Here is a 27,500-nt window from a genome sequence, read left to right as displayed (position 1 = left end):
CCCCTACCGCTCTGGTACTCCGACAACATGCATCATCGACATGTGGCCAAGTCGATACAGCACGTACAGTTACTGTACAGTACGGCAGGAACGCGGCAGAGGCCACGGGCTGCTGCTCATTTGCTGCTCAGCTGCCTAGTCCACGCCTAGTGCAACCTCGACTTTTTTTTTCTCTCCGAATCATGGCGCACAAATGTGAGCATCATGGCCCATTAACGCACCCCTGAGCAGGACCGTGTGTCCCACCAGGCGGACCCTATTTGACATCCATGGATCAAAAATAGCGACGCAGGGAGTGGGCCGTCTCCGAGATGTGCGCGCTGGGGTTCCTGACGATGGGGCAAATTCAGGTGCTGCAGCCCTCGGGCCCTACAGGACAGGACAGGACTAACTGAGCCCATCAGCTGCAGGTGCTGATGACGGGCAACCAGCCGCTCATGATACAAGTTATACCCCGAATCGTCGTCGCTCGCCTCGACGGAGGCCCCATCGTGCCAAAGCAATACGCTGCGTCTGTTGTGCTCTCTGCTCTCTGCTCTGCTCTCGGCCCGGTATATAACCAACGACACCGGCTGGGCTGCTGCGCATCTTGCCGTCGTCGTCCTCTTCCTCCCCCCCAAGCACGTCAATACGAAGACAAGGGCCGGTCACTAGTAAGCGATGAGACACGATTCCACAGGAACTGCTCCCTGTCCCTGCTGAGGCACCCAAAAAAAGGTCTCCCCTTTGCCGAGAGAAAAAAAAAACGTCATCGGGTCTCCACCAAGTAGCCTCAAGCCCCGTCGCTCACCTCGATCCAGACACCACGAGAGTCAGTAATCGTCGTCGACCAGAAAACTCCGTTCCGCACGCCTCTCCGGACATTGTTTGCTCTGCGCCTCCGGGACTAGTCGACTTTCTTTCCGCCGTCTTCACCGAGAGCGTTCTCACTAGGGACCTCCTCTTGGCCGTTCGGGACTGAATCTATCCACACAGGGGGTGTGAGCTTTCCGAGATCCAATCCTCCTCCTGTACGTACTGTGCTGTGCTGTGCTGGACTGCCCTGCCCTGCCGCAGCTGCTTAGCATTCTGCCACGCTCAGCTTTGCTCGACAAATCGAAATCCACTTGACCGATCCACTTGACGTTTGTTCGCTCGATATATACAAGAGCCCTCCCTCTGCTGATTCCGGTACGTACGTAGCAAGCTGCTTGCTGCGGACGGACAGGTCATATCAGCCCAATATGACTTCCAGTAAGTCCCTTCGAGCCACTCTTCTACCCTCTCTTTCCTTCCGATCCCACTCGCAAAATGGCCCCGAATTGAAACCGAAATCCGAATCCGACTCGTCTGTTCGAAAGGCCCTTCGCGACAATGGCCAGCCCCCGGCCGAGGGGTCGCAAAAGATCTTGGAGCCCATCGTTGAGGGTAGCTCCGATCCAGTGCCGCCTCCAACCAGCCCACGGGCCAAATCGAAGACGAAACCTTGGAGCACTCGAATCTCGTCCTTGATTCCGTCGCTTACAATCCAAACCACAGACCCCCGTCCCATGTCTATTCAGAGGAAGCCCATCACCGGCATGGCGCCTCCATCACAACCACCGCCGCCGCCACCACCAGCAGCGCCCCCTGTTGCTTCGCTCGATCCTCCTACTGATCCCATCAATTATTCTCCTGCTGGTTCTTTCGACGCTCCTCCTGCGCCTTTCGATCCTCCTCCTCCACCCCCCTCGGGGCCTCCACCTCCACCTCCTCCGCAGCCGCCATTGTACTCGGTGGCCGAGTCAACGAGCTCCTCTAGTTTGACCGGCGATAGTCCAACTCTTTTTGAATCAGACCACCAGCACTCTGATACATCGTCGTTTCCATGCCCGCAGCATAGTCCTCCGACGCCTCCAAAGACTGAGGTCTATTATCCTGCTTCAGAAACACCGGCCGTTGCATCCCAGATTTCGCTTCTCGTAATGCCACAGTCTGACGTTATTAGCCCGTTGGATGAAGCCGACGTCACTCCGCAGATCATGGACCCCACGCCACCTTCGCCCTCTGTTTATTCCGCGACAAACACAAATACCCCCGTCGTTGACCGCGATATACCGGTTCCAGCACTCCCTATTATTGATTTTGACTCCGAAATTGACGCTCAGCTCCGCGTCAACCCCGTCATTATGGACCCTACTCCACCGTCGCCCAGGCCAGAGAGGTCGTCTTTTGGAATGATTGACGAAAGTGTTGGATTGAGCCGCAGTTCGGCAGAGAACAGCGAGGATTCCTTTAGACAGGACCTGCCGCCGAATGGAAATGGAAATGTTGAAATCAATGTGAGCAGGCAACGGAGCATCTCCTTTTCGGAGCGGAAAGACTCTCTCCCTCCTATGCAAGGTCTGAGGACTCGACAGACGGCACCTCTGCCTGAACCCAGAGGACGAAGCGTTTCCGCACGAGTCAACTCGACACTCATAGATGGGTCAAGGCTTTCTACGTCCACAAACTTACGGCCCGTGTCTGGCATTAGCCAGAGCCCAACAAGAAGAAAGCTGCGACGAAGTTGGATGCCTGGTAGATCCCGCTCTAACTCCATGGACGCCAACCAGGGCCATAATTTGGCTGCATGGGTTATTTCTGAAGATAACAAAACGGAATACAACCCAACTTTCCTGAAAACTGGAGAAAAGGTATAAATCACAATTCCACCCATTCGTCTGGCATTGACTGACGAACGCTAACGCGGCAACCAATAGGTTCCTGAGCTCTGGAATGAGAACGGTGAAGTTCTTGTCTATCTGTACCCGAAATCTACCGGGCGCGGACCGTCCTTCAAAGTTCCAGAGTTCACTGTGAGCTCTTCTTTTGTTTTCAATGAACTTATTCGAACAGAGCTGGAGTCTCCTACAGCCGCCAGAGCCCGAGCCAGAAACTCCATAGGAAGAGACAGTCTCAGCACCGATGATGCTTCGCGAGTCTCATCTCCAACGATTCCGATGGATAGCTACTCGGATTACCTGCATCTCTATCTGCCTCCTCCGCCATCAAACGCCTCATCAAGTTCGTTGACAGTGCCCGCCGCGGATAACTCAAAGACAGAATTGGAACGTTTGATTGCAATTCGAAACCTATTCGCCTTCCTCACAGGTCAACCCCTTGTGGGAACTCCGGAACGGCCAAGGACCTTTCATGCCTTCCTCCAGATTTCGGATCTCCTGCAGGAGTTTGCTTTCTCAGGCGCTGATGGCTATACTTTCGGCAATGCCGTCGACATGAGCTTCGGCTTCTACTCGGAGTCACTAGGTCTTGGAGATTGTCGTCACAGCCGAGAGCAGACACTTGAAGCTCTTATTCTGGCTGAACGCATGCGGTCTGTTGAGCTCTACAACGAGGCATTTGCACATGCTGCAGGAAAATATTCGGCAATCATGGACCTCCGCCTGCCTTTGTTTCAACTAGTTTCTCCCATCACCCGCCAACGGCTCGAAAAAGCTCATTTGGATCTTGTCAACCGCCAACACAGCGTGAATGAACAACTTGAGCAGTTTGAATTCCCGTCTCTCTTCGCAGGCATCGCAAATTCGTCATCCATACCTGAGCTTAAGCAAGTTCGCTTCAAGATTTGGCGGAACTCGTTTAGTCGGATGAGGCAGTTTGTCTTGAATTACTACAAGACTGCCTTTGGTAGCTGGCCTCCTAAAGCCAGCAGCAAGAAGAATCCATTTGCAGAGAGCGGCCTGAACCGAATCGTGTTGAAAACTCTGTATTCAGACCACTGTGCCCTCTATGACTTGCTCGTGGATCGAAACAGCCTGACGTCAAGAGTTATTGATGAGGTGCCGACAGTCTCCAATGAAGCCGACGAGATGATGACATCGGCTCTTCGCAACATTGAATCTGAATTTGACCGTTCCAGGCCTCCGGTGCTACCTCCTATTCCCTTTGATCTCCCCCTGATTCCATCAATGGTGGCGATTCTTGAGACCTACAACACTCTTTCCCCTAGGGAGCAAGCAAAGTTCGACAAGAAAGTGAAGGAGCCTGAAATGCTTCTGGTGTTGAACAATGCCTACAACTACGACACTGCTAGCTTCCGGCTTCCATTCCTTGATGCTTTCAAAGAATTCGAGGCTCGGGAGGCCAAGGGAAAGACGGCCCAAGATCTCGCCGACCAGCGCATTGGCTATTTCCTCTTCCTCTATGTTGTTCTTCAGTCCCTTCCCACCTTGGTCGTGGATGCTCCCGATCTTAAGTATGCCGAAGGAGTAGAGTATTTCCTGTGTCAACCGCCTATCGGCAACCCCCCTTGGGTTGATGACAAGCAGGTCCGAAAAATGTGGTATGAGGTTGCGGGAGGAGGCGGCTACGTCGAACTATCTGCGGATGCCGTCATGTTTAGCGTGGAAGCGATATATCACCGAAGTCACTGCTGGCTGGCTGCAAAGATTTGGGAGGAGATGGGCAACTCGGCCACCCCGCCGCTGGAGGAGCCAGCACTGGAACCTCTCGAGCCCCCTCGCCCAATCTTCCAGGATAGCGAAGGCGCTCTCGGCAACGGATCGGGCGCCCTCTCTGGCCAGAGCACCCCGTCGCCGCCTCCTGGATCGCCCCAGCTGCGCCCTCGACCGCGGAATCTCTCGCCAGGCGTTCGCCGCACTAACAACGCATACCGCTCTAGCATCATCATGGGCCTGGAACCAGTACCTTTGGAGCCGCCGCCCAATGTTTTCGGTGCTCACCAGCGAAGCAGCTCTCTTGGCCCACGGCCTCCCAGCAGCCGCATTTCTAACCGGAGCTCGTCGGTTGGCAATCTTGTGGGCATGAACCCCCCTCGGGTTTCGAGACCACCCTCTCCCGCTCGAGTTGCTGCAACAGCTGGAACTACTTTTGATGACATTTTGGGAGACTCACAAAAGAAGAAGCCTGCTACCAAGAAGAGGGGCAGATTCTTCTAGTCTACGAGTTTCTCTCCTTCCCCTTTCTCTCCTTCCTCCTCCTCATTCACTCCTTTCCCCTTCTCTGCTTCTCTCCTTTCTTCTTCATTCCATCTATTTCTCTTCCTTTTCCCTACTTTTTTCTTTTTAACGAACGACTAAGGCATCTTCTGCGACAAATCTCGTTTGCTCTATTTTCTTTTCCTTTCATCACACACTCTTGCACATTAAAAAGTTTATTCATTTGTTGAGGCTAGGACTTTCGGCGCTTCTGGGTGGTTTTTTTTCTTTTTCTGAAAGAGTCTACATACATATCTAGAGTTGGATTTTTTCTTTAAATTTTTGGCATATCGGCCGTTGGCACGACGCCACGAAGAGCATCAGGACGAGTAACCTAAAGAAAAAGAGGTGGCTTGGTATTCCTGACCAGAACGATTTTTGTTAGAAGGGGGAACAACGCAAGGCAAGGCACGCAAGCAAGCATGCAGACATTAGCAAGCGAGCGACAAAGCAGGCATGAATCATGACAAAGTTTTTCTAGACATAATTACAAAGTAATTGTTTGCTGCTGTCTATTACCGCATAATATAAATATCGGCTTTTTTGTTGTGGACTTTACTTATATTATATTATACACGTGGTGATATGTATAGCACATATTGAATGATGTCCTTGACAAGGAATTTCTCCATTGCGATTTACATGGTTCAATCTGAGGAGCGTAAAACTATTGAATCCTATTTGTTGTCGTGATGTCGTGACTTGTCTCGCTCCCCCTTCCTTTCGTCGTTCTCGTAGTGTAACCCAATTGTCCTCCTGCCATTAATCAAAAGAAGCTTCTTGTTTAAAAAAGAAGATAACAGTAATAAAGATAAGTAAACCAATCAATCACGCTGCTTCGATCCGTCGCCATCTTCCTCTCTCGGTGTGCCACCACTTCTCCTTCTCCTTCTTGTCAGCCACCTCGCCTTCTTTCTGATTCCAGCGCCCTGTGCATCCTTCTCTTCCGCCGGAGAGTGCCTCCCCGCCATCTCCCACGAGATCAACCACGTCGACGAGGCCGCCCTGCTCGTCTGTGGCTCCCTCGTCAGGCAGCAGGTGATATGATATCTTGCTGCCGAGGGTGCCGACGAAACCAACGACCCCGATTGTCTGGTTGACCAGTCCGTCGTCGTCGGTGACGTTAAAGGTGAAGCGCGGGGTGTCGTGTGCGGCCTCGAGGCGGGCTTGGGCAGCCAGACGAGCCTTTTGGAGGTCGGTGCCTGGCGAGGCGGGCGAGTAGATGGTTGACGGGAGAGACATTGTCGTTGCGGATTTGTGGATGGGGGAGATTGGCGACGAGGGCGCGCTGAAGGATCCGGAGGCCGGGATGCCGCCGATGCCGTGCTGGCGGAAGAAGCGGTCGCTGGGGAGGCAGATTTGCTCGACGGGGCGGCAGAGGGCCTGGAAGCGGCCTTCGGGGTCGTTGGGGGTTCGGAGCGTGGTGAGACAAGGGAACCCCCCGGCTTCGATGCTGCGGGCGAGGATGTCGTCTGCGGTGCTTGTGGTGGCGGGATGGCTGGTGATGTCCCAGTGGAGCTTGACGATGGTGGATGAGGCGAGATAGGGCATCATCCAGAGCGCAAAGGAGTCGGTCTCGGGCATCACTGGGGGGAAGGACTGTGCGAGAGAAAAGGATTTGAGCGCCGGGAGGTAGGAGAAGATGCGGGCGAGGGCTGGGAGGGACGTGAGAGGCGTGTTTCGGAGCTCGAGATGCTTCAGATGCGACGTGTTGCTACGGGTGGCGAACGCGGTAAGACCGTTGGACGTGATGCCGACGATGCGGGACAGAATCAGGGTCTTGAGGGGCGGCAGGGAGAGGAGGTTGTTATCGTTGAATGCGTTGGGAGGGAGATTGCAGAGATGGAGGTGTTGGAGCTTAGGGAGGAAGGTCAATGTTCTCGATAGGAGTCTATGAGGAGCCAGTGTGGCGCCGGGTTGGCAGAGTATCGACAGCTTGGTCAAAGAGGACCAGTTTCGATGGCTACCCAAGAATGCGTCTCCTTGATATGGCTCCAGCATGGATGGTCCGCTTTGCACCCGTTGTTTCGATGGAGAGTCCGTACGCTGCCCCTGTGGCGCGGGTGCAGGTTCCAAAACCCAAGCCATGTCCTTCAGCGCCCTCCTTGTCGACAGCGCATGGAATATCTTCTTGAACGAGTGGTCGTAGTTTGGCGTTGGGCCCGACAGCCTCTCCAGCTTCGGACAAGCCATGATCAGCGTGGCTACTCGGTCTTCATATTGCTCCAGCCACTGCATGCCCTTGGAGACGGACCAATTCAACGGCGGTTCCGGATGTGGGACTTTTAACGAGCGTACCAAGGCGGCGATGTCTGGGTTGGAGCGTAGAGTCCGTCGTAGCATGGCCATACGGCTGCCTTGGTTTTGCTTAAACTTCTTCTTGTGCGCAGCTGAGTCTGCGCCTACCAATTGGATGTCTTCGTATCTGTACATCGTCAACGGTTAGATGTGTAACAAGGCAGGGATAGAAGGAATTGCAATATGGGAGGAGGCCACTTACAAGGCCGCGCGGGCGTGCTTGTACCATCTCTTGCTGCAAAGAGCGGCGCTGCATAGATCGCGCATCATGCATGTCGCACAGCTGTCGCTATTCTTATCCAAGTGTAGGCCCCTCAATGCCTGGAGGACCAAGTCGAGGACCTCGCCAGGCAAGAGACCGAAGACCTCACCGGGCCGCCTGTCGGGCCTGAACGCCGTACGAATTGGGGACGACAGGTAGACGCTTTCGCGTACCCAGCTGCTTGTCTCCAACGTGCTCAAGTTCATCCTGTTCCCTGTTGACGCCGCCCGTCTCCTCGGACCCGCGATTCCTTCATGAGCAATAGCTGTGGGAGATGTCGGCGGTGTGAAGTTGCTGTTACCGCCGCTGCCGCTGCCGACACCACCACCGCTGCTACTGGGATTTCCAGATGTGCCTGCCAGCTTCTTGGGCCGCTTCAATGTCGCGTGGAAGTTTTCCAGAGATCTATCCTGGAACCTTGATGCGTTTTGGGGACCTGGATATACTGGATGCTGCACCGACGATTGACTCGCCGCCCTTGTCGTTCGACCCGTGCGTGACCCGTGCTCATTGCTCATTGCATCTGCGCTGCCGTCTGAAGCCTCATCAATTGAATAGAGATCCGCCGCGGTGAAGGCCGGTGGGAGAGGGAAGGCCTTAATGGTGGCCGTCGAAGTCATGATGCCGGGTCTCGCTGTAGTTTAGCACATAAAGATCTAGCGCGCAATTCATCATGCAAAGAAAAAAAGAAGTGCGTACAGAAGGGTAACAGCAGCAAGCAACACGTGGAGAAAGTAATCAAAGAACCCCGTGATATTCAGCCTGAATGTTGGTTCTGGGGTTCTTTGCCTCTTTCAACCTCTCTCTCTCTCTCTGTTTCTCACTCTTGCTCTCTCTCACTCTGGTTGTCTGGGCTTGTCGAACTGCCAAATGTAAGGACGATCAGCTGAACGATCAGCGTCCCCTTCAAGGGTTTTGGAGGAGCAAGCAGGCTAGTCGTAGCGAAGCCCGGGGCAAAAGGGGCGGAGAAGCACATCTTTTTGATTGATTCTCCCGGGGTGGTCACCCATGACGGATGCCCAGGCCGGGCTCTCTCTCATCTTTGCCTGTTGCCACGAAGAGGCAAGCTTCCTTTTCCTCTCTCTGTTTTTTACTTTCGACTACCCTGACGGCCAGGAAGCCAGGCGTCCAGCTCCACGAATCACTGCCCTAAGTGCCCTTGCCATCCCTAGTTTAGAGACTTTGGATGCAGGTACATGTGCTCGCGCTGCAGACTGAGGGTCGACTGCCGAGCCAGGTACAGGCACCGATCCAGGGGTAAATTTGTGGGATTTAATCAAAAAGCCACCCCATCCCAATGCTCCGCGGGACAGCAAGCTGCTTCTTGGCCCGCTATTCGTATTTATAATTTGCCCTTTTCACCCGAGACATGGGGTGGAGCGGCCGATTATGATAATTCGTGTTTTGCCGGATCGGGAAATGTCCAAGACTGGCACTAGCGAGCAAATCCTTGACAGGGCAGCCTTTGGGATGATTCGGCCGGCCTTCGCTTCCAAGACAAGCAACCGATGGGACGCGAGATTCATTTGATGCCAATTCCAGTTCCAGCTGTCGATGGTGGTGAGTACGAGATACATACGAGCAAATCATCCCACCCGAATGTCTCGTGAATATTCCGTACTGGTTGCTCGTATCTTGATTTGCAAATCTGGTGGACCCCAATCACGCAAAATCTCTCTCTCTCTCTCTTCACTCCTAGGCAGAGCCCTTTTCTGTTAGGCTCGGGGCTGAAAGTCTAGACTCGCCATCCTCAGCCGCCGCCGAGTTTGGATTCTGAATAGCTGGCCAACAGAGGCCCGTGCCCTGGATCAGCTTGAGAGCAATCCGTCGATGCAGATTCAGCCGCATGGCGTTTATGTGCGGCTGTCACTGGTTCCCAGCCGGGACGCGCACCACACACGTGGGCTATGGCACACGGCGCTGTTCTTCGAGCTTCTTATTCGATGCGAGGCGCATTCCACTGCGGTGGTTTGTCTTAGTCTGGACAGTGTGCCATGGCTGACTTGAGTAACAAGCAGGACCGTATTCTAGGCCGCATGGCGGAATCAATTTCAGCTTGAAGTAAGGCGTTTTTAGGTGAATGCTCATGTCTCATTTGTTGTCTGCTGTCTCCCAGCCCACACAAGGATTCATTTGCTGACCAGAGCGCCCGTCATCCAGTGCGTTTTGAAGCAGGAATGCGAGGGTTGAAACAACGATTTCAGCGACATACTTGCACTCCCTTCTGTAAAAGTATCTCACAAAGGGCAGGGGAAACAAAGAATAAGAAGAAGAAGAAAAAAAAGAAAAAAAAAGAGACGCATAGTTGAAATCCAAGCGGAGAGAATTCGCGTAGTGCAACGTATTTGCCCACGAATGAATCACCTCAAGTGCAAATCCCTGTAATCGCCATACCATCGACAAATCCATTATGATAGCATAGCCATCTTTATAAAACCTAACCTAAGTTCATGCCGACATATTAAAAGAAAACAGTCATCGGCTGGTATCACAATCCTACCTGTAAATAGTCCAAGTCATTGCTGCATAAAGGTTTTCTTCTAATCAGCTGCAAAACGAACTCGCCGAGCTGGCTGAGACATCACTTCTTGCTCGGATATCTCCGCGTTCTCGTCCGTGTCCATTCCCTCATTTCCTGGACCGACTTCGTATGGCCTCTTCTTTTGATGCACCGGTAATTTCTTGTCCGGTGTGCGGCTCTCCTCCAAAAAAATACCCTCATCTGGGTGGTCTGTGACTCCGAAACCTCTACCAAAGACGGCTTGCGCGGTATGTAGCGTAGCCATTTGTGAAGTGTAGCTGTCACTGCTTGAGCCTATTGGGCTAATTTTGGTATTCTTGATCCAGTTGAAGATCGGCCGCACATCCAGAATCGATTTGACGTGGCGATGCTCTGCCTGAGTCATTTGTCCCTTGCGCTCGAGGATGACTTCATCCAAGCTATTCTTCAGCACAAGCGTTTCAACCCAGACAGGTTTCTTCTGACTGATTCGTCGGGCACGACCTATTGCCTGGGCTTCGACCTGGGGATTCAACACGGGGTTGATGAAGTAAATTCGAGATGCCTCTCGCATGTCGAGACCAAACGCTGCTTGGGAGATATCCATAAGGAGGACTCTATGTCTAATTAGGCGGCAAATCTTGCAAATTGGGCCTTAAGAGTTGCTCACCTGAATTTTTCATTGTGATTGAAGGTATTGACATATTGTGCTCTCCTTTCTCCCTTCAAAGATTTGGCGTAAATCAAGTGTTGAATTTGAAGCTGCTGGAGGTTAGTTCGGTTCCAATCTCGAGTCGCTGATCAAGTACGAACCACGTCAAGCATGCTAGCCAGATACCATGCTACGTTTTCATTTTCGTAGAAAACGATTATCTTCTCCTCTTCTTGGTATTTGACTAAATTGTCGATCAAGTAAGAGAGCTTTGCAGATACAGTCGCCGTGATTTTTGTCTGTTCAAGAGGTCCAACAAAAAATTCGGCAGCGAGGGTCCTCGGTTCAATACCATTAACACCGTGAGAGCGTGTCTTCTTTGGGCTATCCTCGCCTAGTTTGGTATTACCGGCGAGTGTCTCGGAGGATTTCTCTTTTGACTTGGAATCTTTCTCGGGTGCTGTCGCGTTTAGTAGTTTGATTCGTTCGAGTGTACCTTCTGAGATCAGGTCGCCATTCAAAAGAGAGTTTAGCTTCTCTTCGCTTCCAGCCGCATTGTAAATTAGTTTCTGAAGGGATAGCAGCATGCTGGTAGAGGTACATATGCCGTTCTCCGCAGATGCACCATCAAGGGACCAGGATTCGCCAGCATTACCAGGGAAGCCCGTGACCGACACGGCCATTTCGTGGAATTGGTTCGTCAGATTTCTTAGCTTATTTGTCATTGCCAAATTGCCGAATTGGATGGCCTCCTGGAGTAATGATTCATCTTCGGGACTGATAGGAACCTTCCGCTCCGCTAAGAATTTCTCGGCGGTTTCAACAGACTTGGCGATTTCATCAGCAGTAAAGAAAGATCCTCCAAAAAAGCTCGCCTGTTTTAAATTCTGTACAATTTGTAGGAGAGCTTTTCTTTGCTTTTGATGGAAGAAATAATCCATGTCTTCGCGCTGCGACTGGACAGAGTTGAATACTATCATCATAGAAAACAAGTTGAGAGACAGCTGGTCCTGATACGAACCGTCAAGAACAATAATCTTCTCGTTCACAGACGGTAAAAGAGCGCCAATCTCCGATATACGATGGCGGATGATGAGGGTGTTGAGAGTAGATTCCAAACAATTCCATCGACCCTGACTCCTGGAACTATGCTTTGGGAGCATTAGATAGGTGGTCCAGTCAGCCAATGTATCGCCACCTTCGATTATGGTGTTTGCCCAAGGCCGAGCTTTTAGATACAGAGCGGCAATGGCTCCGATTCTCTCGAGGTCCTTTTTTTCATCGGTCGAAAATTTGTCAGTTTGATTCGATTTATTATCCGGGATCGGAGACTGAGTACTCGAAGTGTGGGTGTGTGTTGTGGCAGCTTGGGACTTTTCCACCCCATACAAGCCGTGAGAGGGAGTTCCAGTGACAATCCAGCGAGAGGAGAAGTGCATTGAATCCAAACCAATCAAAAGATTGCTTCTGTTGCTCATTTTCGAGTTACCAAGTTTGTGTCCTTCATCTACGATACATCGTTTGAAATGGATGGAGGAGAAGATGGAGCTGTCGACACCAGCAAATTGTTTGTGAATCATCTCAAATCTTGTTTGAGAAAATAGGAGGATGTCATACGTCAGAATATCTTCAAGCGATGGAATTTCATCATTCTTTCCAAGGATCAACACTTTGAGCCCTTCGGTGTGTTTGTGGATCTCCTGTCTCCATTGTGCGACCAAGTTGTTGGGAACGATAACGACAGATGCCATACTCAGATAGATCTTCTTGGGCGGCACATGGCATGGAGTGTTGTATCGCCCACCGCGACGAGGTTCGGGGGCGGGGAGAAAATAATAACCGCGATTTCTCGAAAGGGCGTCGCTACAGTGGCTAAATTCATATCCATGCTGTTCTTTCCACGCTTCGAAATGAGATTTCCAGGGAACGGCATGGCGTGTGGCGCAAGAAGCAGCCATATCGGCGAGGGATGCGATTCTTCGTCTGACGGGCGGTTCGCCAGCTTTGTAAAAGTCAGGCGGGCTTGTCGATAAATGCTTCGTCGCAAGTATCAGCGCAAGGCAAATGGCTGTTTTGCCTGACCCCATTTGTTCTGCCAGAATTCCCCCACAAACTCCGTCGTAATATCGTGGCTCCAAAAGAACAACTCCGGTTACAGGATCCATGTACCAATGAGAGCCACTTGTGTCCTTGAGATGCAGCAGTCGAGGGTCAAGAATCTGACCGGGCTGTGTCTCCTTCTGTAGCATCACAGCCGCGGATCTTCTTTGGTGAGAATACAACTCGGTTTTGAGCCCCGGTACCTGGCTCTCCATGAGATTGTACATTGCATCCTGCGTGTACGGCTCATCGACAGCATTTAAGTCTGGGCAAGGCGAGGGAATGGTATTGAATAGTTGCAGGAGCGAGACATCCTTATCATTGTCGATGGAGCTGGGATCTTCAAGCACTGGGCGACCTGAGTGATCCGGCTCCTTGATAGCTTTCCAAGCGCATGGTGAATAATCGAGAGAACGGAGTACCAACAACCTCGCTTTCTCCAAGCTTGAATCAGAGCGATCAACCGAACGGCGCAGAACATCATCTGGAAGCAAGTATACCCTGACAATTCCCAGATGATTGCCTAGGGTACTGACGCAAAATTCGAGCTTGCACCAATGAGCATGAAATAACCGGCCCAATGACGAAAGTTCTGAACACTTCAGGAGCGACTCTTGCAGATTGGGATTGATGCCCGGCGTATCGGATGGGATAGCATGCCCACCATTGTTCAGAGTGTCATGATGCCGCGTGAAACTTCTCCATGTTCGGTTTTCGTTAGATAGCCAATCTTCTTGGCTGATATAGCTGTCCTGTTGTGATATTCCAACACATCCAACAGGAATATAAGGAACCCGTTGAGAATGCATGATGTCAGTATTGATCGTGATATCAAGTAAAAACTGAAAGCTTGTGACGCTCCTAAGTTTCCAACGTTGTAAAATACCCTCCTGAAGCCTCAATCATCACATTTCGAAAGATTTGTCTGGGGCTGGGTGAAAATGTTGAGAGATAAGCAGGAAGGAAAGGAGGAGGTTCGGGGTTAAGGTTAATAATCCTTCCTCAGGTGCTGCCTACTGCCAGTGCCAATATGAGTATGCACTGTCAACAATGTGCACGCCTACGTGAATATGTACAGTGCGCAATACATTAGTAGGTAGTGGCCACCCGCTGTTCATAGCCTTCAGATCCGGCTCACTAATGCCAAATGAAATCAAAATATGAATACCAATCAATAGATCATAAATTTTAGACACACTTTTTGTAAATCGCTCATCTATTTCCAACGTTCTAGTAAACCGACATGCCATTGCTGAAATAGCCGCTCAGAGGCGGGCAATAAGCTGTTACTTTCCTGGAGCATTTGACGAGCTGCGCCAATAGCAGCCGCTGGGAAGCTGATTTCTTGGACGCCGGAAGTCATAGAATCGACAAGTTTATTTCCCTCCTCTATATCAATATCTTGGTAGAGAACCTTTATCGCCGTCCGTCTTCCTTCGCGCATCGTGGAGGAATACACGACATTGGCATTCAGCACCCAGAGGTGAAGAGACTGAGATGATTTCGACTGTGGTCCTTCTGGGGTAGCATCAAGCGTATGTGACGCCACGACGGATTTGGATGAGCCCGATCGTGATATGGTCGCTATTAGAGTAGCTGCAAGGCACTCTGAGCTGTTTGGGGATTGGCTGGGCGAGCCAGTTTCGCAAGTTACTTGCCACTTAAACAGGGTAATAGATGCTGCCAGAGCATTGTATATTCCTATTTCTGCACGGCAAGTCTTGCAGGAGATACGTAAAGGCCGCACTGGATCGTTACCATCAATAGCTTCTTTGCTAGCGTCGAAGGAAGCGTCCGAATCAGGGCGAGAAAACTGCTGCTAGTAAGCTGAACCGTCCTACGAGCCGGGGAGCCAATGCAACACAATCACGTCTACAAAGTATATAGATTTATCTCCATTAATCTCCCGAATCCCACATCTCTGGAAACTGGATGATAAGTGAGAGACTGCTTTAACAACTCGGACGCTTAACCCATTCTTGTTAGAGAAGGGTACGAGCCTCAGAATTGCCCAGAATCATCTGGGAAAAGCAATGCATTCTTCTCGGGGAATTGTATCGGTGGCCGGGTCACTGAGAGGTGTTTATACACTCGACTAGGCCACCTTCTCTTTCCCCACCTCTAAAAAGCAGACAGCTTTGGGGGGAGCGAGCTGGGTGAAACTTACTGACAGTCCATCACAATCCGACTCAGAGAACATGAAAGATGTGAGGTCCACAAAGCCAACTTCAGGTTGGGCGGTAATTGCACTATTAGCTCCGTAGCCGCGCTTGGAGAGATTCTCGCCATCGTGGTGCTCATGGTCATGAGGCTTATGGCAGTGCCAGAACTCCATCATTTCTGCCCAGTTCTCGCTGGGTAAATCCTTCCATGATTTTATACGGCCATGTTTGACAATATTGTAATTGCAGTGTCTGCAGCAGATACAAGAGCCGACTTTGAGATCCGTAGAGCTCCAAGGCACTGACTGGTTCTCGGCAGAGAATCTTGTCAGTTGCGTCTCAGTGGCCGGCACTGGTAGCCTCCAGGTCAAGTCCTGCGAGGAATTCTCTGGGATGGGGATCGTAGATCGTACTAGGACAGTTGCTGGAAGGTCTAGTATTCTTACTGCACCCTGGTGGTGAATCTGAATGCGGCGGCCGTCATCGAGAATCTCGGCCTTGGTCGTCGCATCCGATGGCGACAACAGCGTGGCTCTAACTGACACTTGTCTGATGTTCGAGAGCAGCTCGGCATATATGGAACCAACAGCGGTATCTGATTGCGCCATGGCTAGCCCAGCATCTTTCTGCGAGCTGGAATTCTTGCTTGCGTTGTGAGTTGAGAGAATGACTGGTTGTGGTTCAAGGCTGAGGCTTGACGCTGCTGAGGCTGAGGCTGAGGCTAAGCATTTTCACGTCTGTGGCTTGAAAGACGCGACGCGTGACTTGTTGCGTCACTGACCAACGGCTCAACAGCTGCAGAAGTACAAGCTCCACCATGATGCCATCCCCACAAATGCTAGCTGCGCGGAACGATTCCACGGGATCCATGTCACGGAAGTAGTACTTTGTTGTATTCTTCGCCCCAACACAACAATTAATTAGTAAGTTCATCACCCTGCTAAAGAGCTCGGTGAATTGACTCTTCTCCTCCTTCTCCAAGCACAGCCGAACAATGTCAGGTATTCTCTCGTACATTCCTGGTGCGAGCCTGCTGGTGGGTCGAAAGTCCAATGCCATTGATTTGCCATCTGTGGAAATCCATCACATTGAAACACATGCCGATAGGCGGGCTCGGTGTCTTAAGCACTTGCTGAAGGCGAATCATGCCAACTACGCCATACTTTGGAACCATCTCCGGTTTGACAATCACAATGTCCACATCCTCAGCTCAGCGTATCTGCTTGGAGCCAATGAAAAGCAGCTGCATGACATTTACAACGATGAGATCAAAGACCTGGTGCCTTGGGAGCCGTCGCCTTCCGAGCTGATTGACGAGGACTGGAGGGACTTTCTGGGGGATAAAGAGTATCAAAGGGCGTTTGTGGATTATTATGAGGATAAGCTTGCCATGGAATTTGCCTACGACTGGAAACAGGAACTGCAGCATTTTCTGTTTAGTGGCGAAGAGCCGCTGTTCCATGGCTTGATAGGCGGCCGTAGGAATTCCTCTCAAGTACTACACTCGTTCTTCTTCCACATGCTAATACTTGATAGTTGGACATCCACTCATTCACCTGGGCTATGCATATGAGGTGGACAGCAGAGAGGTCGCCATGGAGGCGCTTGCTCTCACCTCCGTCCAGTACAACTTTTTCCACAAGTATCTCGACAATGGCTCATATACGAAGCCATCCCCGCTGAAGTCGCGGGCACCATTGGATCTTTTGGTCCAGATGTCGAAGGATAGTAGATTTGACAAAGTGCCATCAGATCTCCCGCTTAATGATTTGGAAGCACTTCTCGACAAGAATGAGTCGCTCCTCCTGGAGTATTGGAACGGATGGGATCTTGATGACGACCCCAAGAAACAATTTGAGCTGTCTCAAGAGGCAGCCGTCGCGTTGCTCGTGGCTACTGTCCAGCCAGGAACCCATGCATATGACTTTTACTTTGTCCATTTGTTAACCACTAGCCACGCTGTCCGGATTCTTCTCCCATTTCTGCCACCCAAACACCACGTTACTTTGGTTAGAGAATGGTGGTTATTCGTGTTGGCCGTTTTCATCATCAAGGGCCGGCCATTGCCAGATCCTGATAGTGTTGAGAGTGACTTGAAGGGAAAGAATTGGAAATATGTGGAAGACAAAGCATTGAATTCGCCATGGTCGAAGGATGCACACTATGTCAAAGGTATGGCCACGACCCCTGGGATTATAGAGAGCAGTGAACGGATACTAATATTGATGTCTACAGCGATTCGAGCTATAAGAGAGGCTGCTCGGACATGGGGCGATGTTCAAGAGCATTATCTTCGAGCTGCGGTGACTTTTGTGGACAGCTTCTACGGTTGGGTTCATTAGTACATGTATGGGCTTGGGACGATGGCTGGTTGAGTGATTGGGCATGATACTAAATTGGAAAATGAGGCACGGCGTAATGAGCGAGCCGTGACGCAGTGCAAATGGAATAAGGCGGCCGGGTGAAAGTTGAATATTGGGACAAAATTGACTCTCTTCTTTTTCATACTCATATACAATCCATGCTATGATAAGGTGTAGCGTTGATGCCTGTGTCGAGCTCCTTCAGTTTGAGCTTGAGCTATCTTGGCAGCGCCTGCCTAATGCCAAACAGTGCTAATTTATCAGCACTAATGATTTGCACTGTACGTGGACAACTTGTTTAGCTAGATATCCCAAGATTGCTTCTCTTCTCTTCGGATATCGGGCTCATGCTGCACTCTTAATCTCTTATCAACCCCTCCTACCGCTGCTGCTGGGTTGGTCCCTGACTTGTATCTTGCTTCGTACGTCCGATTTGCATGGAATCTTCACAGCCCGGATGATTCAGTCGCGTTAATGGCACCGCCTGCGAAGCGTCGCCGGCGGAATACCGTTGAGGCGTCCGACGATGAAGACGAGCAACCAAAGGCCAATACCTTGACTAATTTCCTTCTCTCTTCGCCAAACTCACCGGCGAAGCTACGAGCGCCGACTTCGTCTCCGAGTCCCGTGAAGAAAAGGACGGCCAATGGTCAATCCTCTAGCAATGGCAGCCCTCTTCGGCCGTCGCGATCACTAAAGAATGGCACGAGTTTCAGCCCTAAGAAGACCAGGGCTGCGACCAAGGTTGATGACAAGGGAAAGACGGCAGACTTGAAGACGCTCTTCTCTAAGCAGGCACAGAAAGTAGCAAGGCCAGGCTTAGGAACCGACAGAACGACGGAACCGATCGACGATCTGATTACCGATCCTATTTCCGACGACGACGAAATATCAGAGCTCAAAGCTAGCTCCTCCAGCGTGGTTGGACAACATGTGAGGAAAAGATTGAAAGGGGCCAGCGGCGCCGCCCAGTCTGCGCCCAGTGGCTCGCTGAGCATGAGCCAAAGATTCCTAAAGCCCAGTCGACCTGCGTCTACAGATACATTGAACGATGATTTACGGCCCTGGTCGGAACGATTCGGCCCGCGGAATCTAGATGAACTTGCTGTACATAAGAAAAAGGTGTCCGACGTTCGGAAGTGGATTGAAGATGTCATGGGAGGACGGATGAGACAGCGGATGCTGATATTGAAAGGCGCTGCCGGCACTGGGAAGACCACGACAGTTCGCCTATTGGCAAACGACATGGGATCCGAGATTTTGGAGTGGAAGAATCCTGCCGGAAACTCAACAACTGGGTTTGTGTCGGCGTCCGCGCAGTTTGAGGATTTCCTCGGGCGAGGAGGCAAGTTTGGGGCTTTGGACTTGGAAGAACCCGAGCCATCGTCCACGCCGGCGAGCTCAAACACTGCCTCACAACCCCCCAATCACAACGGGAAGAAGATGATTCTTATTGAAGAATTTCCAAACACGTTTTCTCGGAGCTCGACTGCGCTTTCCTCCTTTCGGCGCACCATCCTCCAGTATCTGGCAACACAAACGCCGTCCCTACATGCTTTTGGGCAGCAGAGACGAGTGGAGCCAATTACGCCTGTTATTATCATCATTTCGGAGACTCTGCTGACGACAACATCGGCTTCAGCAGACAGCCTGACTGCCCATCGCCTGCTCGGACCCGAGATTCTGCGCCACCCTGGGGTTGGGCTGATCGAGTTCAACGCGATAGCTCCTTCGTTACTAGCCAAGGCCCTGGAGCTTGTTGTACAGAAAGAGTCACGAAAGTCGGGGCGCAGACGAACTCCAGGACCACTCGTTCTCAAGCGGCTCGGTGAAATTGGAGACATTCGTAGCGCTATATCATCGCTCGAGTTTCTCTGCTTAAAGGGAGACCAAGATGCCGACTGGGGATCCAAGGTAACATTCACGAAACAGAAGAAAGGAGCGAAAGATGGCATCGCCCTCACACGTGGTGAAGAGGAGAGTCTCGAACAAATATCTCAGCGAGAAGCTAGTTTGGGCATCTTCCATGCCGTCGGCAAGGTGGTCTATAATAAGCGGGACGATATGCCATCCAACGACCCTGCAGAAAAGCTGCCGAGCTATCTTTCGCAGTATTCACGTCCAAAGGCATCACTGGTGTCTGTTGATTCGCTAATCGATGAGACGGGCACTGATACACATACATTCATCTCGGCTCTTCACGAGAACTACGTGCTATCCTGCGAAGGCACAGATCCGATGGATCTTTCAACTCCCATGGATTACGTCAACGAATGTATCGAGTATCTTTCACTGGCCGACTTGCTCAGCCCTTCCCGAGATGTCTTTTTTGGTGGACGTGGCGGGTTCAGTGGAAACTTTGGAGATTCGGCAAGCCATGTTCTTCGCCAAGATGAGATAACATTTCAGGTTGCAGTGCGCGGCATGCTATTCTCCCTACCTAACCCTGTTAAAAGAAAGACGTGGACTATGCAAAAGGGCAGTGATGCGTTCAAGATGTTTTACCCTACCAGTCTCAAGCTTTGGCGAACAAAGGAAGAGATTGAAGGCCTTATCGATGTTTGGTCGGGGAAAGTCTTGAAGGGCGAGGCTAATCTTCCGTCGAGAAATATCATGGACGGAGCGAGCATATTTCGCCGTAATCAGGCCTCGGCAACCTCGAACCAGAAGCAAGCAGGCATAGCACCCGTATCCAAAGACGTCAACCCAGAGGAAGAAGAGCGCGACAGCCCTCCGATACCTACACTTGGTAGCACGGCTCGTCGTGAATTACTTGTTGACCGGCTCCCGTACATGGCGCAGATTGCCCGTGGCCGCAAGACGGGGGGACGGCAGCGAGACCTCGAAAATATTGTTTCGTTCTCTGGCGTGAATGTAGCACCGGACGATGAGTCGGATGCTGATGAGGAGGTCGCTATGGGTGAGACGTGGGCGACAGACAAGCCGTCCGAAGAGGCCACACCGCGGAAGAAGAGGATGGGCATAAAAACGGGCACGGTTACGGGCTTGCTGAAGCAGAAACTGGTTCTGAGTGACGATGATATTGAGGATTAAAGATGGAAGGGCGGGAAGGCGTTTTGATGATTGCTGGGATGAACAATGGATCTTGCGGTTTGCGTGTTTCTTTTGATCTGCTTTTGACGACCGGAGCATGTGTGTACAATAAGCGATGTGCATATGGAAGACTTGGGTTGATGGGCTGCCGTGTAGATGAGGCGTATGATGAAGGGCAGCCTGTGTCTAGTGGGAGTTGACAATGGCATGTATCTTCCAATGAAGGAAGCATCTCGAGAGTATATACAAGGAGCGTCACGTCAGAGACTGAAATGTTAGCTATGCAGCTAGCACATTTATGACAAACATCTTGCTCTTTTACACAGCGTAGTCTAAATGCTTACCTGCGAGGAAAGGTTAAAGAAAGAAGAAGCAGAAAAAGAAGAAGTAGCAAGAACTAAAAGAAAAGGAGGGATTTAAGATCCCCTGGTAGGTGATTTATCGTTGTATCATATCATTGCCACATAAAAATCATCCCAGACGCCTTGAAATGTCTCCCCCATGAACGCCGGTGCCATTTTTGCATCACTCCCGTCAACACTTTCCGCTGGATGGATCTCAGGCCACAAGATTCGCTGCGACAAAGGACTATATGGATGTTTGGAAAGTTAGACAACAAGAGCGTAAACAAGGGGAGAGATAGGGGGGGGACGTTACGGGAAACTCCTTTTGCAGGGAATTGATGACATTTTCCACCTCTTCGGCCAGGCTCTCGACGTTGGCGTCCCACCTGCGCATCTCCTTGCCTATGGCAACCTCGGCACGGCCGCTGCCCTTCTCGCCAGAAGCCTCGCCACCCTCAAATCGAACTATGCCTTCAAGCTGGTCCATGCGACCAACCAGCCGGCCCTGCTCAATCATGCGTGCGGTCGTCTCCTCGGCCTTGTCGGCGTCCAGACCAAGCAGCGCGCCCAGGGCACCAAACTGGATGTTGTTGTACAGCCTCGACACGCCGAGCAGGTTGTGCTCAACAACCGCCTTTGCCAGAACGGTCGATCCGTCGGCGGTAGTGGCTAGCTGATGCGGCTGCAGGCCCTCTGCAAACTTGTCCACCTCGGCGGGCGACAGCAGGCGGTCGAGGAACATCTTCTCCAGGATGCCAAACTCGTCGAGCTGCGCCGACCTCTCGTCCTTGTACAGCCTGCCGAGGATGCGGCTCCTCATGGGCCCGGCGGGGGCCAGGATGGCGCACTTGACGGCCATGCTCAGCGTGTGAAGGCGCTCCTCCTCGGCGACGGTGGGGAAGAAGCTGATCTCGTGGTAGCGCTGGGCGGCGAAGAGGAAGTCCCGCTTGGCGTCCTGGATGCGGGCCTGCGAGAGGCGGAAGTGCAGGTTGAGGTCCGGGTCCGAGACGGTGTGCATGATGTTCTTGAGCTTGTTGATGTACATGTCGGCGGCGGTGTCGTCGCCCACCTCGAGGTAGTTCCGGACGATGCGAACCCACACGCGCGCCTTGTCCGCGTCCGAGACTTTCCTCTGAGAGCTATCCAGCGGAATCTCGGCGAGTGCCTTTGCAGCATCGAGGAAGTCCTCGTTGTTCTCGTGGGCCGTGGCCACGAGCTCGTAGATGGTGGCGGCAGCATCGAAGAAGGACGACGGCTGGGCGGCCAGTCTGTTCAGCGTGCGGTTGCCGACCTCGATCCACAGGCTCTCCTTTTCGATGCTCTTGAGGGTGGCGACAAAGGTGGTCAGGAAAGACCGCGAGGCCACGAGGCCGAGGCTCTGGCCGAAGAAGGAGTCGAAGATGGCATCGAGATCGGCGGCGGTGGTTGGCGAGGCGAGAGTCTGGATGTCGGCGAGGATGGTCTCGTAGATGGCGCCTTTTTCGCCAGAGTCTGCTTCTGCGGCAGAGAGGGCGGCGGCGAGCTTTGGATTGGGTACCATGGCGGGAATGGAGATTGTGGTTGAAGATGTGTCAAGATGGGAGTTGAAAGAGATTAGAGTCGATGCGTGTGTTGCCTGGAGATGAATTGGAGCTGGTTTTGGCGGGGCAGCGCCGAGCTATAGCGGGGTAGCTCCCGGAAGACCGCTAAAACACCAAAATAGATGCATTATGGACCGCCGTATTACTTGGGCTATCAACCCATAACTTTCCGTCAACCAGCTTGCACCACGAAAAGAAACAGGCAGTTTTCACAAATAGTTGACTGGGATTCATTCAATTGTACATACAATGCAAAGAATCCCGACACCAAGACCAACACCTGTCCAATGCTCTCTCTCCCCGTCCCATCTCATGCCATGTATTTGTTGCCGCTATAACACTCTCGAGACATCCAGATCGCAAAAACGCCCTCCAATAAAACACAATAAACCAAATGGCAGCACACATCAACGCCGACAGTATACCTGTTGAAATCCAAGAAAAGAGCTCGCTCTAAACAAGACCACTGTCACATGCTCTATTTGTTATGCCAGACCAAGGTCCTCAGCGAGTCCCAGCTATCGCAGTCCTTATAGATATAAGTCATGCTGCTCCTCAAACTCGACTGCAGATCCTCCGGGTGGTGCTTGAACAGCAGCATGACCATGCCCCACGACAGCGACGCAAACGCGGGCCAGGCGTAGTGGGTGATTTGCGAGTGCAACGGCTCGCTCGACACGACGGGCAGGCCGTGGCCGGGCTTGACGGCAATGCGCGCCAGGGCCAGGGCGACGCGGGCGAAGATGTAGATGACAATCTGCTGGCTGACGGACGAGATCTTGCCGTAGCGCTTGGAGCGCTGGCCGAAGACGATGTAGCCGCCGAGGAGACCGCCGAAGAAGGAGTCGAAGGGGCCTGTCCGCGGCAGCGTGTGAGTAAGAGGATTGATGAATTGGAACACACATATGAAGAGGGCTAGAGAGAGAGGACGTATGGGGAAGAGAGAGATCATACCCTCCTTGCCTGGTGTGGCGCCGTAGCGTTTCAGCGCCAGCATTGTAATCTTGTATATGGAAGCAAACTTGGCCAGGTTCGTGGCATGCTTCTTCGTTGCTCGAAAGACCAGTGACGCCTTTTCTCGGAACCTATCATCCAAATCCAAGTTAATACCTGGTATCCATATATGTGTGCGCCTGTATATATCCGCCATCGCCATCGCCGTCGGGATCGTCGACAAGGAAATACGTACGTTCCGGACCGGAAGAGGAATATCATCCTGTCGCATCACACACATTAGCACAATCTCTTCCCAAAACCATCCCGTGAACCATTCGCAACTTACACCAGCGCGTGCGGAAAGCGCACTTTTGTCCCGTAGACTGCGCCGTTGCGCGCCGTCTTGAGCAGCGACAAGACGTCATGGTATACCGGGTCTACCACGATGCCCTCCAAAAACGCCTATTGCAAAAGAGTGAGCCGGCCGTCTTGACCCAATGAATTCTCCATTTCTTTTCCTCTCAATCGCGGGTGTATAGCACCGAGGGGAGTGAATCGCATACCTTCCACTCTTCCAACATCCACGAGGCAGCCATGGTGCCTCGGCTATCGACGCCCGTGTCAATGTACCAAAACACGGACACTAGAAAGGGAGCGCGAAGAATCTCCGCAAGCCGCGCACGAAAGATCAAGAGAGGAGGACCCGAAAACCAAAAAGAGAAAGAACAAGACGTTCAATTTTTTTTTCGAATGGTTGTGCAAAGTAAGGTTGAGGTTTTGAGAGAGAGAAGAGAGTTTGTACGTTTCGTATGTAGAAAGGAAAAAGGGTTTCGGTTTAGCTCAGATCGGCTGCTGATGACTTGAGCCTCGGTCGGGATTTGGCGCGATAAGAAAATTATGGGGAAGCCGATTATGAACCCCGGACGGGAGCAGCAAGCGTCAAATACGTCACTTTCTGGGGGGACAGTGAGGAGGAGCTGCCCGCTGTGAGTCCGCTGGAAGATGGAAAATCACCGCCTGTACAGAGTAGCTCAGCTCTTGGTAGACGTGCTTAGATTAATGGATTGATGTTTTGACGGGGACGCCACCTCCAGGTTTTTACCCCACGCTTTTGCCTTTTCACATGTGATTCTCTCTCATCGTGCTACTTAGTACCTACATACATATCATCCAACCACGTGTATATGTATGGTATCACATCTATTATAACAATTGACATTACACATTAAGTCATGTACATCAGAAAATGGATTAAATCCAGACTACTCCTTTCCAAGGGCTCATATTAGAACCAACAAGCCAAACACACGTCTAAGCTCTAAACCACTCCATCAATATCCAGCTTCAACACCACCTCTCCCACGGCTCCCGCCACTTCACCCCCAAAATCTCAAATATCCTCCTCTCATCCTTACTCTCCACCAGCTCCCCCGCCGTAATCTTGGCCCGGTTCGGCCCCCTCAGCACATCTCTGTACAGCCCCCGCTGGTTCAGCCGCATGCCCTTCTTAGACGCCAGGAGCCGCATGCTGCGGTTGAAGATGTCGTTGCCGGTAAAGTAAATCAGCGCCGCGCCCAGCTCTGCCTCGGGGACCAGCAGGAAATCGATTCTTCGCCAGATCGGCCGGTATCCGCCGTCCGTGTCGTTGAGGCCCTTGATCTCGGGTAGCACGCAGCAGCCGTGCCATTTGCTGCCGTCGCCGCCTGCTCGAGATGATGCGAGACGAGCTACGAGGAACTTGTCTCTCTCTAGCTGGTCCACCAGGCTGTTCAGAAAGGGCTTGAGATCTGCCACAGATTCAGCCCCTGGCTTCGTCACAATAAAGTCGATGTCATGAGAGCTCTCTGCGCCTCGGCGGTAGCTGCCCCCAATAATGAGCTGTGCTGCCGCATCGATTCGAGCTGCCGCCTTCTTGACAACCTCGCCCAGTGCAGTCACCTCCTTGCGCGGTATCCTGGTGTTCAAGTCATGGTAATGCTCCATGCCAATCAGCTGACTGGGCGTCAACTTCACATTCTGTTGTACATCCTCGAGTGTTCTCCAGCCCTGCGCAATCCACTGCTCTGCTATCTTGTTCCCCACGCCGTAAATCTTTAAAAATGTTTGCAAGGCGTGATCTGTGGGATCTTCTTCTGCACATTCAAGCCTCTGTAGCTTATCTGTCGTAACAATCTCCTCAATCTTTTGCGCCAGTCGGCGACCGATGGTTGGGAGGCGATATGCTTCTTCTTCGGTGGTAATCCTGACGCTCTGCTGTTTCAAGATGCTGATGGCCTTTCGGTAGGCCATTGTCCGCCAATGGTCGTTGACCCTTTCATAGTAGCTATTCATCTTTTGTAATATCTCAATGGTGCGTGCGTTTGGATTATCTTGGTTGGCATCTTTCCTCCCAGCTCTATTGCAAGCGAATCGGTCTTCGAATGCTATTGCTTTGTTGGTTGGTCGAGTCCTCCTGGATGATCTCCTCGTCCGTTGTGATTCGGTCTCCGATTCAGAACGATGATCGCGATCCAATGGAGCTTCCGCTTCGTTACTCGTAGACTGAACATCTTCCTCTTCGTCAATATCTAGTGGTAAATCCTTGAATTCTTGCATCATGGAGATGTAGTTTGACAACTCGTCTTGCAATAATGGGGTATTGCCTTTGCCACGCTTCTTCGTCAAACTATGATTCTCCATCCCCGTATCACCGTTCGATGTGTCCTTCTTGGGCTCGCCGGCATCTTCCAAATCAAGCACAACAGCTTGAGAATCTACGACCATCGCTCCAGTCCTGCTCCTTGTCACACGACTGCCTAGTGACGATTCCTCGCTCTGCGAAGGCGTCCCTTTCGGCGGAACATAGTCCCACTTGGCTTTATTTTGATGCTGCGGTTTCAGCGGCAGGGAGCTAATTGTCGATTTTGACTTCGATTTCGCCTGATCTCCAGAATCAGCAGTGGGAAGGGGAACCTCGGGCTCCTTTTCCTCTTCATCCACCTCTGGCTGGCCATTTACAAGATACTTGCGTTGGCTAGCATCCACAATGGCACGAAACTGTATGCAATCAAGAGGGTAGTCCTCCGTAACCATCTTTGGCGGCGCTCGACCCCCAAATCCATCCTTCGGCCACATCTTCTCCACATCCTTGTACTCAAGCTTCTTCTCCACCACGACATGGGTAGCCGTCATCACGTCTCTCGTCCATGTAGCTCCAAACTCCTTCGCTCTGTTGATCCGCAACCGCCTCGCCGGGGCAATGTCATTGTCCGGGATGTAAAAGAACGACAAGCCCTTGAATATCTGTTCCGCCTCGGGACGCACATTCGGTCCCGAAACACGCCCTCTCTTGTTACCACGTGCCGCCTTTGTCGCCATCCCAGCCTTGACATTAACAGACGGCGATGATGACTCCTCAGAGGCACTTTCCAACGATCTTTTCAACGACGCCGACGTCCGAGGCAGTACGGGACCATCTTCAATCACAATCACCTCTTTGCCTCTCTTTTCTGAGACCACAGAAGGCGTCTCCTGAACAACATCCGTCACATTATCCAGCAGCGCAGCAAGCCGGCCCTTTGGCCTCGGCTTCCCCGGTCCAGTCCCCTTGATGACTTTTCCAGACTCGGGCCGAGGCGCGGTGATTATCTTCCGGGGCGTAAGATGCTGCAGCCGCCTTGATTTCACAGGCAGAGGTTGGTCTTGTTTCTTTCGAGGTTGGTCTTGTTTCTTTCCAGGTTGTTGGTCCTGCTGTGTTCTTTGTCCATGTCCTTGTGTTTGGTCTCGTTCATCAGGGGCATGTAAGCTGGGCGCAGGCCGAAAGAAGCCCCTGTGAAGCTCTCTCTGTCTCTCCTCGCGCGCATCAAAAGCGTCGTCATCGCGCATCCCATCACTGATGAAAGAAATGCTCGAGAGCTGATTGAAATAAGCCGTCTTGGATTCAATATAGTCCATTTTGGAAGCGAGTTGAGAGATGGATGGCCTTGTACTTGTGCTTGTGCTGATGCGTTTACACGCCAACAAAGAGCGTGAAGGGGAATGGGCGTCTTTGAGTAGCATGCGCCTTGGACTGTGAGCTTTGAAGAGGATGGAGGTTATTATTAGAAAAATGGATCAAAGCTTCCAGGTCCAAATGTTTGGCAGGGGTTTCTTTGTTGTTGCTTGCACAGTTGATCCGTTCACATTGTGTTGACGTTTTCGTGAGGTTGATCGTGCACGGAGTCGATTTGGATTGAAGTCGAGCTCTTTTGTAGAGCTGCTGACCTTGCCGCTTACAGCGGACTGCTTCCCTAGGCAACAGCGCCTAAAACAC

The 27,500-nt window shown here is 51.8% G+C and overlaps 8 protein-coding genes across 8 annotated transcripts; 3 read left to right on the top strand and 5 right to left on the bottom strand.

The window, feature by feature from the left end:
• Window positions 1-1,223: 1,223 nt before the first annotated feature.
• Window positions 1,224-4,919, top strand: Triagg1_350 (uncharacterized protein; the record flags this gene model as incomplete). The annotated part of the gene is made up of 2 exons (XM_062898498.1): window positions 1,224-2,654; window positions 2,721-4,919. The coding sequence occupies 2 exons, from the start codon at window positions 1,224-1,226 to the stop codon at window positions 4,917-4,919; spliced, it is 3,630 nt and encodes a 1,209-aa protein (XP_062760700.1).
• An 867-nt stretch (window positions 4,920-5,786) lies between these two features.
• Triagg1_349 (uncharacterized protein) lies at window positions 5,787-8,138 on the bottom strand (the record flags this gene model as incomplete). Its single annotated transcript, XM_062898487.1, has 2 exons — window positions 5,787-7,383; window positions 7,459-8,138. 2 exons carry the CDS (start codon window positions 8,136-8,138, stop codon window positions 5,787-5,789), a joined length of 2,277 nt encoding a protein of 758 aa, XP_062760699.1.
• Window positions 8,139-10,058: 1,920 nt separating this feature from the next.
• On the bottom strand, window positions 10,059-13,579 carry Triagg1_348 (uncharacterized protein; the record flags this gene model as incomplete). Its single annotated transcript, XM_062898476.1, has 3 exons — window positions 10,059-10,635; window positions 10,689-10,780; window positions 10,832-13,579. The coding sequence occupies 3 exons, from the start codon at window positions 13,577-13,579 to the stop codon at window positions 10,059-10,061; spliced, it is 3,417 nt and encodes a 1,138-aa protein (XP_062760698.1).
• Window positions 13,580-14,865: 1,286 nt separating this feature from the next.
• On the bottom strand, window positions 14,866-15,540 carry Triagg1_347 (uncharacterized protein; the record flags this gene model as incomplete). The annotated part of the gene is made up of 1 exon (XM_062898465.1): window positions 14,866-15,540. The coding sequence occupies one exon, from the start codon at window positions 15,538-15,540 to the stop codon at window positions 14,866-14,868; it is 675 nt and encodes a 224-aa protein (XP_062760697.1).
• Window positions 15,541-15,926: 386 nt separating this feature from the next.
• Triagg1_345 (uncharacterized protein) lies at window positions 15,927-17,274 on the top strand (the record flags this gene model as incomplete). Its single annotated transcript, XM_062898453.1, has 3 exons — window positions 15,927-16,410; window positions 16,469-17,104; window positions 17,168-17,274. 3 exons carry the CDS (start codon window positions 15,927-15,929, stop codon window positions 17,272-17,274), a joined length of 1,227 nt encoding a protein of 408 aa, XP_062760695.1.
• Window positions 17,275-17,769: 495 nt separating this feature from the next.
• On the top strand, window positions 17,770-20,349 carry Triagg1_344 (uncharacterized protein; the record flags this gene model as incomplete). The annotated part of the gene is made up of 1 exon (XM_062898442.1): window positions 17,770-20,349. The coding sequence occupies one exon, from the start codon at window positions 17,770-17,772 to the stop codon at window positions 20,347-20,349; it is 2,580 nt and encodes an 859-aa protein (XP_062760694.1).
• Window positions 20,350-20,907: 558 nt separating this feature from the next.
• On the bottom strand, window positions 20,908-23,805 carry Triagg1_343 (uncharacterized protein; the record flags this gene model as incomplete). Its single annotated transcript, XM_062898431.1, has 6 exons — window positions 20,908-20,937; window positions 21,007-22,350; window positions 22,770-23,358; window positions 23,463-23,489; window positions 23,556-23,671; window positions 23,773-23,805. 6 exons carry the CDS (start codon window positions 23,803-23,805, stop codon window positions 20,908-20,910), a joined length of 2,139 nt encoding a protein of 712 aa, XP_062760693.1.
• A 748-nt stretch (window positions 23,806-24,553) lies between these two features.
• On the bottom strand, window positions 24,554-27,142 carry Triagg1_342 (uncharacterized protein; the record flags this gene model as incomplete). Its single annotated transcript, XM_062898420.1, has 1 exon — window positions 24,554-27,142. One exon carries the CDS (start codon window positions 27,140-27,142, stop codon window positions 24,554-24,556), a length of 2,589 nt encoding a protein of 862 aa, XP_062760692.1.
• Between the last annotated feature and the right edge of the window lie 358 nt (window positions 27,143-27,500).

This window comes from Trichoderma aggressivum, assembly GCF_033847375.1.
Source record: "Trichoderma aggressivum f. europaeum strain CBS 100526 chromosome Unknown scaffold_001, whole genome shotgun sequence".
Taxonomy (NCBI): domain Eukaryota; kingdom Fungi; phylum Ascomycota; class Sordariomycetes; order Hypocreales; family Hypocreaceae; genus Trichoderma; species Trichoderma aggressivum.
This window is presented reverse-complemented; position numbering and strand designations above follow the sequence as displayed.